Below are 12,172 nucleotides of genomic sequence, written 5' to 3'. Positions count from 1 at the left end.
GCCCCGGTCCCTGAAACCTGAGGTTCTTTTCCATGCAGACCTGACCCATGATCCTGTTCCTCGTTGTGTGCACCAGTGTATCGCTAAAAACGAAATGCAAGTTAGAAAGAATGTTATTAATACAAAGCTTAAGGTTCATACAAAACACAAAGCTGCTTGTTTTTTCACTCTCTCTTGTGCAGCACATTTTCAACTCACTAGCTTGCAATGAAATCTGTTGGTACGCCTCCTCATATGCTGTGAGGGCTCATATTCTGTCTCCTTGCTTTTCCCTTCCTTTGGCCAGCCCCTAAAGTATGTCCCCACGCTCCCTGTGACAGTTCTTTTCCTCCTGTCACACTCACCTCTGCTGCCCGAGGGCGTGGGCCCCTTCCTGTTCCTTCACAGCCTGAAATAAAACTGAGCTCTGCTCTAATTTTTAACTGCTGCCAAACAAATGGTTACTGCAACATTTTTTGCCGTGTGGGTTTTCTCCAAGTGACACATGTGAGTAGCAGAGTGGGTGTCAGAGCTGAACATGCTGAACATGCAGAAGAGGAGGAGGAGAGGGAGGAGGGGTTTTCATAGGGTCATTCACTCTGAAGTGGGCTTGGGGCATGTACCTCGTGTATTGTGATCAGCATGTGTGAGACAGTAATGCTCCCATCTCCCCATTACACCTGAAAGTAGACTGTCAGCAAACACCTGGGTCACTCCCCCAGGTAGAGCCAGTACATGGCTGGAGCGCACACATGGAACCACAGCTGGAAGGCATTCCTTGTTTCAGCAGTGGTCGCAGCAACCAAGACAGCCCATTCGTCTCTGAAACACTGGTCATGCTCTCAGGCGATGGTGGGTATCGGCAGGTTTTCTCTGTCCATGCCCCCTGGGGACAGCCACTCTCAGCTACCCTGACTGCACTGGCAGCTCTGAAGCTTTTTCATGGCCACATTACTGGGTCGAATTTGCTCTGTAATTAGAGATTTCCTAACACCTCCCACGTTTTGCAGTACTAGCTCAAAAGTAATTAGTTGAAAGACCATGGGGTGAAAGAAGTCTCAAACAGAAGGAGAACACACAGTAGTATCTCATGCTGTGTCATTTGAGAGTGGTTTTCTGTTACTGGGTAAAGTGGAATGAATGATTCCTAAAATATATAAAAGTCTGACATTTTTAATTGGCTTTAGAATGGCTAAATGTGGTATTTCACAAAACTGCTAGTCATATGCTATGATTCTAAAAACAAGACAATGGATGGAAACACTGTGGGAAGTGGACTCATAACTGTACCTTTCTATTAGAAGATTGTTCTCATTATCCTGTGATTTTCTTGAGCTTTAACAGTTTGGGCTAAATTTTCTATGCTAGGTGTCTGACCAAGACATTTAAGTACCAGTCAAAATAGTTTTTTACTGTTCCTGAGTTAGACAAAATGCAGTGCTTCATCAGTGTTAAAGTATGCTTGGATGAGATGAAATTTGTACCCTCCACTTTGGTCTTACAAATCTGTAGTTGAATGGCATTCAGAAATTCTGTTTTGAAAGGACACTAAAGTGACAATGGCAGGAAGGCTAGGAAGTAGGAGAACAAAAATTGTCCTACTTTAATTTTGTTCCTTCCATACCATATGTGCCATAGCGCGGTCTCTAAATTACATGAGCTATTTTTTTTTTAGCCGAAGGGAAGAATTCATGTTGAATAGCAGATCAGTTTATTTCTAGAAGTGTAACAGCAAGCCTTTTGAGTCCTGTGGCTGCCTCCCACAACACCCATATGATTGACAGCAGTAGAGCTTAACCATGGAGGACAAGGAGAGCTCTAAGAGATGCTCACCCATGGGAGGTCATACCAACTTCTCTGAGGTCCAAGCAGTCAGTCATGGGCTGTGACCAGTTATCAGGAAACAATAGGATCCATGAGTATCCCATACAGGCCAGTCTCTGCAGCATCTGCTGCCTCATTTCAGCCTCAAATGAGCATTTGGACTGTAAGCAGATGTTCTCCCTACAAACATCTAACCCAGTGAGAAATGCTAGTTGGCCCTCCTCCAAAACTGACAGCTTCCACAGCTTTGCTAGGCAGAGCTGCTGAAGTAAGCATTACCAATATTAGCATTGAGATGAGTTGCTTAAATACTAGGTTTTTGGTAACTAGGCATTTCACTGAAAGAACAAGTCATTCACATGCCTAGCTCAGCCAACAGATCAGAGGGGCAGTGGTCTTCAACTGGACGTAGCAAATGAGTAGCAAGTGGTAGGTATCTATTCCACCAGCACAGCTGGGGCCTGCCTAGGGAGAACATCTGTCCACAGAAATTACATTAATTGTTCCAGTCACTGAGATACTTTTGGCTGGTCCAAATTAGGCAGCATTCACATTAACTGTCAGCAAAACTGTGGGCATAGTTAACTGCAGAGCAGCACAGCTGGATGTGAGAGAAAACTTCAGCCTAAGGAACAAGGAACTGGTACATCTGAAGATTCTATTTATCTTTGTGAGCAGGTTGCCAATCACACTGAGTTCTCAAATGATTCAGGTTTGGAGAGTTCACCAGTGACAAAGAAGACATAGGTACTATGTAAAATGAAAGTTAACATGAACTGAAAATTTGTTATTACAGGAACAGAGTCAGATTGAACTCCTAAGGCAAATTTTCTGTTCTTCCACAATAATTTATATTTGATTTTCTGCAGCAGACTCTTGAAAGATGATAGCGCAGCATAGCTAAAAGGTACTGTATACTTCCATGATGCAAATGGAAAAGTTTATGACTCATAATCTTATTGCCACCAGTGAAAATGTTAATTTTGATTACTGGACTGAAGAAGGAAAGGAGGAGACAAGAAGCTCCAACTCTCCACCTTCTTCCCAAGAACAACTCAAGTCCCTCTCTCCTCTGTGTCTACGTAAAAGCCTAACATCTATGAAAAAAAAATCAGTTTTCTTGTGACCTGTGGTGTCAGGGAAAAAAACTGGAAAAAATTACCTGTCTTCCTGCATTATGGAGCTACTTTTACAGACAGTGAATATGAGACATATCAGAAATAAATCCTCAACCATGAAAATAACGGAGGAAACAAGCTTTATTTTTATTATTTGAAATTTTTGTGCGTGGTAAAGGTACACATTTGACTCTGGTTTTCCTACATTTCCAAGACAGAGTAATTTTTTTTTAATTGTTGGCTAAAGCATCAAGAATACTGTGGCACACAGGAAGCTAAAACTACACACACACACACACAAACACTTTGATACACATCTTTCATCCTTGACCTTAAGGAGAAAAAGGTTGTATTTAGCCTCATAGGGATTAAAAAAAAAGAACCAAAACCAACAACAATAAAAAAAAAACAACAAGTGAGAAGAATATTTCATTATGAGTTTCAAGAGAGTGCAAGGCTTACATATACACAAAACATATGAGATTGACTTACAAAGATGGAATGTACAAAAACTTAAAAAAAAAAAACACATGAAAAAAACCCACTCACTCCTAGAACTGGAAAGCTGCAGCATATCAACTGTAGAGATTTCTAACAGGGGTTGCTGCACTATGCATCTGAGGGAACATTCCCATGTCATAAAGCCAAAGCAAAAGTGTTAGGGTTAAGGCTGTGTTGCTCACAAACATCAACTGAAGTGCTGTACCTGTGTCAGAAATAACAGGACCTGTTAGGAATCTTCCCCCTCTGTAGCATAAATACCTTTTGCACACTTTCCACAAATAATCACGGCTCACAATTCTTGAAGAAAATTTTCCATGTACATCATGATTTCATAACAAGCTGTCTCCCACAACTGAAAGTCATTTCTTTATAACAAACAGAACATATTGGGCACTTATAGTTCTCATGGCAACACTAGATCCTTAGTTATAAAAAATATCAACATAAAATCAAAAGCCCTCTAGCTTTTACAGAGCAGATGTGCATGTACTAATAAATAACTATCCACCTTCATTAGGCAAATGTGTGCCTAAACCATTTTCCATTTCTTTTTCAGCTACATTGGTGCTGGTTTAGCCTATGTAAAAAATCTCCTACTGCTTGTATTGGATTTATCTGAACAGATCCTTTTATTTTATTCTATTCACAAAACAATGAAAATGCAGTTGGCTAGTTTGTCCTAAAATGCTCCAAATGACACAAGATCTAATAACCTTTTGAGATTACTTTTGAGTTGAAGATTAGTTAAATGAAGCACATACTTTCACCATTCATGCTGTGCTGCTAGTCAATTAGCATTCCAGGGAAAGCAAGGGAACATTTGGTTATACCTGAAGTCTGGCAGCAGCGTGCCTATAAAGCCTTTAATAAATGCTAACAACTCAGCAAACCACGTAGTGCAATTCTGAAGTTCCCTTAATTAGATGAGAAAAAACATCTGCCAGTTTTTTAGTACAGAATTTCTGCTTTGGTGGCTCTTTGTAAGGTTTGTAAGCCAAGCATTTTAGTGAAATTGGCTTCAGAAGCACACTGTAAAAGCAATGTGTTTCTCAGTGTACCAGTGCCAGGCAGATAAGGTCAGACCTTGGAAGGGAATGCCACTGAATTTGAAATCGTAATTGGCCGCATTTGCTATCAGAAGGAAATTGAAATTAGTGACATTTTTCAGGTGCTTCTCTGGTGATAATGTCTAAAAGTCCTGAAAAAGGACTACTTAATTTTAAGAAAAAATCCACAAACTCCCTAATAGCTTTTAGCTGGGTTGTAACGGGGTTGTGTGCAGAATTCCGTATTTCATCAGGATGGACTGGGTTGACAAGGGTTATATAAAATCATGGTAAACAATGCTGGACCAAAGGGACTGAAAAGCTTTTGAAGAAAAGTGTGTACATGAAATAGTACAGTATTAAGTATATGTTTTGATATATAGGTTAGGGTCTGATTTCTATGCTTCTCAAAGTTCCTGAAAGCAGAGGATTTGGCGATGCTTTCTGAGTTACGGTAAGCATGCAAGTTTAGTAACATTGTATTATAAAAATCCATATTTGGAACTAGATATAACTGACAGCAACAGCACATTTCATTTTCTCTTAAAGTTTTTATCTCATAGAATCTGTGCAACCCCTTCTCTTTGCTAATAAATAAAGTTAAAATGCTACACACCTTGTCTTCATTAATAAATGTGCCATTTAAAGACCTTCCAATATCAGAAATTGTTTGTTTACCAGAAGGTTGCTTATAAGGACACTTGGAATGAAAATCTGATCTACAACTTTGTTAAATTTTGATAGGACAGTTTATTGTGTAATGACTGAGATACCATCTTCAGAATTTTAGGACAAACTCAGTTCAAGCAGAGGATATTTCATTCTCTTGGTAATAACAAACTTGAGTTTTAATATTCCATAAATGTTACCATCAGTTTCTCAGCTGCATTATACAGTCCAACCTTAAGCTTCATGCACAAAATATTTATTCCAATGAAATAAGGAAACTTATATTTGCATGAAAATTCATACATTGGCTCTATGTGCAAAAATAAACAAGGGAAAGAGAAGGAAATATCTTTAAGAAAAAGTAATTTAAAACCAGACAAGTTCCCCATTTAAGAACCTTGGGGTCTGCATTTTTACAAGTCAAATGCAACTTTACAAAAAAACCATTAATTTTCTCAAATTCATTGAAACAACCACCTTAACCTTTTAGAAATAAGACAAATACTTTTAACAAGTAATTTTATCAAAGATTTCTTTGCATTTTGAAGACATGCTTAAAATACTCCCTCATTTCTGACCCAATGCCCTTTTGTTTCAAGGCCTAAAAATGAGAAAAGAAAGACAGCACTTCCCAGGCCATTGTAGGCATTGGCAGCAAGCTCACCAGCTTCTCAAGTAAGATTTAAGAGGGAGCACCACTCTATCTACATTAGGCTACAGTAGCAATTTATCCCTTGACCACTGGATTTAGAAATAATAAAGCAAATGCTACTTTAAAAAGGACAAGTTCGCACTTAAAAAACTTCAACAAACCAAACATTAAAAACAGAACTATGACTGTAAGCATTTCCAGTTAAATTAATACTTTAACAAAGAACACAGAAGAGAGATCTGGCAGAAGGAGGAGGGACATTTTTCAGAGTACTGCCATTGTCAAATGTCATACATACGTTCCAGTTTGCTGAAATAACCCACATTTACTTTTTTTTTAATTTTTATGTCAATCAGTCATACATACATACGTACATACATACATACATACAAACAAATCGGAACAAATCTCCTAGTCCTTATTTTGTCCTCTAACAAAATTCCCTTTAATGAAGGACTTCAGGAATTGGTTCAAATTCATTCTTATTTGTATTTTTTTCTCACATAAAAACAAATAGCTTTGGTAACCCTTGGCTTTCCTATACAACCTCTGTTTTCCACAGTTCCTTTGGTTGTACAATGTAGGTCCTCCACAGGGGTACCTCTCTGGCTTTCTGTCCTGTGTGATGCTGCATTTTATTTTATTGGTTAATACAATGAGTTGCCGCAAGGAAACATGGCAATGAACACATACGAAAGAGTGGCACATATGAGGTTAATTGAGTTGACATTGTAATAACCCTGATCCTAATGAACTAGTTTGGTGTCAAAAGGTCTGTCATTATACAGAAATTCCGTTCCCATTAATGTATCGCTACAATTAAGTTTTTCCAGAGCTTTAGAAATGTCCGGTCTCTGCAAAGTCCTTCCTGCACATTGAGCAAGAGGAAAAGTGAAAAACAAGCATACGAAACAATCCTTCATTAATTCCACGTGAGCAGGGAATTTGCATTGATCCTCATAGTGCTAAACGTTGAGCTGTGTTAGGTCTGACAGTTAGAGCTAGACGGATTTTGTGAGACTTAACCTTATACTAAAAAGACCTACTTGTTATAGATACTAAGACTGAAGAATGTTAAAAGTGTAATACCTACCATGATAATGAGATCTAGAAGATTCCCAGGATCACCTCTGGGTTAAATAATGCATAAGAATGATACTTCTTTAAATTTGGAAGGTCTGAGCAGGAGCTACCCTTCGCAGTCATCAAAAAGCTTTGGGGACTTTTCCCAAACTTTTCTCATTTTTGCCTAATTAGTTAATTCCAGTTCCATAGCTTGCAGTTTGTGTTTAATTTCACATTGTCTTTATGAATTCAGTGAAAGAAGACTTTTTTTATTAACCCTTGCAACAAAAAGTTCAGTGAGAAACATAAGATGTGCAAGTCCTATGTAAACAAGGTAAGTTTGGAAATTATCACAGGAAGTCCATAAGAGACTCCTTCATTATTAAAAATGAACTCAAAGTAGGAGATATCTTGCATTGGATCTCTAGGACCAGTCTTTTCTTAAGGGTGAGTGATTATCCAGCTCCAGAGCTCATTGCTACTGTAAGTATCGATAGACCTTGAAGCAGTGATTTCCAGAGTCTGCAACTACGACGTGGCCATCTGAAGTAAGGGCCAGACCTTGGGGACCATAAAGTGGGTCAGCAGAGGTGTTAATGTAGGACAAAAATGATCCACTTCCATCAAAAACCTTAGAGGGTGAGAAAGCACAGAGTAAATGTTATGAATAAAAAAGAAAAATAGCGGACACAAGTCTGCTCTCAATTATACTGTTATACTTCTCATCTCTGAAACAGTTGACATACACTAGAACAAACAAGGGCAAAATCTGTTCTGTTATCTCATAATATGCAAGTTTATATACAAATGTATTTCTTGTTAAAAAGAGCTAATTAAAGCTGTCAGGATCTTTGGCAAGAATTAAACACACAATGAAATAATAATAATAAAAAGCACCTTGGCTGTTCCTTGTTCTAAAAATAGGCAACTACAATAAATCAAACTCAATCAGGAACTCAACCAACATGTTGTTTTCCTAACAAATATTACTGTTGTGGCTAGCGTGACTCAGGTTCCCACACAGAAAAAAAACAGGAATTTGTTTACCCTGTTGATAGTGCTTCCTGAGAACAACTCATAGGCAGATCCCTCATTTATGTATTCAGTGGAAATAATACATACACTTAGTTATTTATTGGGTATTCTTTGGCAAATAAGAAGACCTTGTGATTAGCACTTGAAAGATAAAAAGAGTGCAACTCTCATAACTTAAAAGCAGAATAGTTTCTCAATATTTAAAAAGATGATAAAAATCTGCTGCATTTGCCTCAGGTCATTTGCTTTTACATATTTTCCACCATGTCTCCAATCTTCTGTTACGGTGATTATAAATTACTATCATCTCAGCAATGCTTGCAAGTTGCATAAGTCATCAAATAGCTTTTGGGGAACTACTTGCAGACAAAAGCCTTGGTCACAGTGACCATGAGAATTGCTAGCAGTCACACTGGAAAGCCTATCATCTGACACCACCAGTTTTAAAAGTGGACAGGCTAGGAATGAGGCATATAAAAGGTGAGAAACCACATCACTTCTAATTTTTGCCATCGTGTATCTTGGGCAGTCTGAAGACTTCAGTGGCCAGAGTTATCAATCCATTAGTTTTCTTAATCAAGCACCTTTGAAATATGGAAATTTCTACCTGTATTCGGCTGTTTCCCCAATCTGCTACAATAATATTTCCATTAGAATCTACAGCTACTCCGGTTGGTGCATTAAACTGTCCATTTCCTTCTCCATTTGATCCAAACTTCAGCATGAATTCTCCCTCCTGGTTAAATACCTGTATGGGTTAAAACATAAACCTGAATATGGCATCGCATCAATATTAGTATTCTACTAGTACCAGTTCACCTGCCAATGACAGTAAGAGTTGAAGACTCCCCAGGAACACACACACACACACACAGAGAAGACGGGAGAAAAGGTATCCATCTCTCCCTCCAGCTCCATTACACTGTACAGTCTTTCCCTTCCCACTTAACATCTGATTCAGCTCAAACACAGAGGCGAAGAGCCCCAGAACCCTTCTACACATTGCCCATCTTGAATTAAAAAGAGCTGAGGGCAGATGCAGCACTGGGTTCTGTGTTTCTGTAGAACTGAAACACAGCGAAGCAGATACACCCTTCTCTGACTTCCATAATCTAACACACACTGAGAATCATGGCATGCTGCTCTCTGTATGGACAGTTCAGCAACTGAATTCTCTGTGATGGTAACAGGTTTAGACAGTAGAAAGATGGAACTGGTCAATGACTATTGTGTCAGTGACCTGAATGCACCAGTGGGACCAACTGAGATACAGAATTTGTCACTTACATAATACCATAGCCATTTCTAAAATATTTTGGGCCACTTTGGACTCAGGCCCAGCTATAGCACAAGGTCCAACTGTGTTCTTAGAGACTGACTGTGGCTTGCACAAGAAAATGCAAAGACCTGACAAGTGCCAAGTGCTAATAAGGTGGAAGATCCAAGGAAATCATCCTGTTCTTGAACACCCACAGTGAACAGAGAAAAAGCATTTGGGAAGGGAAATTAATGATGTACTTGGTTGGTGCCTCAGGTGATTAAAGAAAATAGAAAAAAAGTCAACTAATGAAAAAAACAGGCAAAGATGTATTGCTCTCTCCTTGGGTTAAAGTGACCAAATGAGAGAGAAGCCTACATTGTGCAGGATTTTCCATAGAAGATGCCTGAGGGAAGGAACATGCTTGGAGGTTAATGGGGGAGGGAGAATAATGTTGCTGAGTGAGCATGTTTAATTCAAAACACTGGTGGCAGGAAGAGGCTTTGGGACCCAGAAGAGTGAAATTAATTTATTTAGTTATTTATAAATTAATTTATTATTTAAAACAAGATATACTCTGCTCCCAGATTATACACTCTGCTCTCCAGAGTGTCAACAGTTATCTGTACCAATTTAGACAGCACTACAAAAATAAGAATCTTCTCCAGTTAGCACCCAGTTGTAACAAATAACATGTTTATCCCACTGAGTCATGCCAGAGACAGATGGGAACACTCTGTTCTCATTAGAAATGTAATAATTATAAATTTGCTAAGATGCCACACTTCTTACACGTCTTCACTTGCTTTTTTTTCATTTTAGTTTGCCCTTGTTGTTAAGCCTCTCCAGGCATTCTTGTTACCAGGCAAGCCATGCTTGTGGAGGGGTAATTTATGGAATCATAGGCATCCTGCTGCTAAACAGTCTGCTTTAAGGCTCCTGCAGCAGTCTTGATTTCTGTGTTGTAATCCAAACCACGAGTTGCTACTTCCTCACAAATTCCAAAACGATACGCAAGCAAGGTTGCTGTTCAAAAGGTAGATGATTCAGCACTGCTCAGGACATGAAAGTGTTTATGTTTAGGCAGCAACTTCCTATTTCAGGTGAATATGTAAGATTTATCATTGCAGTTATGAACAGTGAAGAACTGAACTGAGGGTCCATATTTGAGTTCAATCAAAATAGGCATCCATTAGGTGAAATCTCAGGCATTTCATTGGTGCATGGGACTTGATGCATGTGGCCTGAGAACCCAGATAGGACAGCATTCTGCCTGTGTCCACCTGATGCTGCTTCATGTTGAAGGAGGGGAAAAAGAGCACACATGGAAAGCGTCTGAAAGGGAATGCCTGAGAACAAACATGCACAGGTGAGTAATTTCTGAAATGGCCTTTATCTCCTTCATATACACTTTCCAACACATGACCTCTCGACACATGTATCCTTGTTTTGGTTTATTATTGGGACAAACGAATATACTTCTCTATCTTACCATGAGTGTTTTAACAGGCCATGAGTCAGGACTTCCCGTGGGTGTAAGGACTAGTGGCCAGTTCTGCCCAATGCAGGAGGTACTGAATGAAAACCAATGGTTACACAGTTTTTAAGAGATCTGATTGTAAATGGATCCGGTAATCTTAAAGCTTACAGGTGTGGAATTTGAAGACTGTCACGTATCTTTACTTTGTTATAACTTTGTTCAGCTAGAAATGTGGAAAGCTCTTACTGGGAAATTCAAAAGCAGTTACCAGACTCTTAAAATAGGACAGAACATAGGGACAATAACGGGTTTGGTAAAGTGCTGGTAAAGTGCTAATAAAATGTTAATACCTAAGTCAAAATTATTTGTATGAGGTACAGCTTATGTTTGAGCAGTTGAATTAGAGGCCATTATAGCGACACCAAAGGCAAGGGACTATATCTTCACTAAGAAATGCACTGCATGTAAAGTTCTCTGAACATGCTGTCCTGTGGTGGGTCTGGCTGAGCTGGAATTTATTTCCCCATAGTAGCCCTCACAGTGCCGTGCTCTGCATTGGTAGCTAGAGGAGTGTTGATAACACGCCCATGTTTTGGCTACTGCTGAGCACAGCATCAGCACTGTAACATTCTTTCTTCAGTCGAGGCCAAGATCCTGGGAGGGGACCCAAGTAGGCCAGCTGACCCACACTGACCAAGGGGGTATTCCATACCATGGGATGTCAACCCAGATATAAAAGCTGACGCAAGGAGCAGGACCGGAGGCACTCACTGTCTCTGACAGCTGCCTGCTGACAACCATTATGTGTGCTGGAGCCCTGCTTCTCAGAGAAGTGGCTGATCATGGCTGCTTATGGGAAGTAGAGATTAACTGCTGGCTTCTGCTTTGTGCGCACGCACGCTGCTTTTGCTTTCTTTTTTTGCATGAATATAAACTGCCTTATTGCAACCCATGATTTATGTTGTTTTCTTTTCCCACCTTACTCTCTCCCCTGTCTGGCTGGAAAGGGGAGGGATAGAGCAGCTGGGTGGGCACCTGGCGTTCAGCCAAGGTGAACCCACCACATGTCCTTATATCAAAGCTCATATATATGGAGTCTGATCTCTTTGGCTTTAGCAATACTTAATATTCCCCAAGAAAGTACCATGATAAAATAAAAATGGCAACTTTCCAATTTGCCATTAATTGACAGTACCTTGACAGAATGGTTATGAAAATCTGTAATGATGATTTCATTGTTGCTGTTTACAGCTGCAAAATGAGGACCTGCAATGCAGAAGAAGAAAAAAATAAAAAAAAATAACAGTAGCATTAAAACAAAAAATATTGTTAAATTGAAAAAAAATAAATTCAGCCTGCCAGGATATTGTTTGGCTTCTGAGCAATAACAGTCAAATTGGGAATACCAGTTTCAAAGTAGGAGTAGTTTTATTTCTTTTTTTTTTTTTTTAAAGCTCAGGATGCTTTTTGTAAACACAGTTTCTTTTTCAACCAGTTGTCAGCTATTGTTACCAAAAGCATTGTTCATTTCTCCCTCTCTTG

General features: G+C 39.2%; 1 protein-coding gene across 18 annotated transcripts in view; it reads right to left on the bottom strand.

Annotated features, from left to right (window-relative positions):
- Nucleotides 1–3,044: 3,044 nt before the first annotated feature.
- Nucleotides 3,045–12,172, bottom strand: part of TRIM2 (tripartite motif containing 2) — a 90,872-nt gene continuing 81,744 nt past the window's right edge. For all 18 annotated transcript variants that reach the window (XM_017805875.1, XM_017805872.1, XM_017805874.1 and 15 more), the window contains 3 exons: nt 11,826–11,896; nt 8,500–8,640; nt 3,045–7,488 (listed from right to left, as the gene is read on the bottom strand). In XM_017805875.1, the coding sequence (XP_017661364.1) occupies nt 7,336–7,488; nt 8,500–8,640; nt 11,826–11,896 (365 nt within the window). In that variant the 3' untranslated portion in view covers nt 3,045–7,335. The remainder of the gene's footprint in view (nt 7,489–8,499; nt 8,641–11,825; nt 11,897–12,172) is intronic.

This window comes from Lepidothrix coronata, unplaced genomic scaffold (assembly GCF_001604755.1).
Source record: "Lepidothrix coronata isolate B3197 unplaced genomic scaffold, Lepidothrix_coronata-1.0 Scaffold13, whole genome shotgun sequence".
NCBI classification, from domain to species: Eukaryota; Metazoa; Chordata; class Aves; order Passeriformes; family Pipridae; genus Lepidothrix; species Lepidothrix coronata.
Note: the sequence above shows the minus strand (reverse complement) of the source record. Positions and strands in the feature narration are given on the sequence as shown.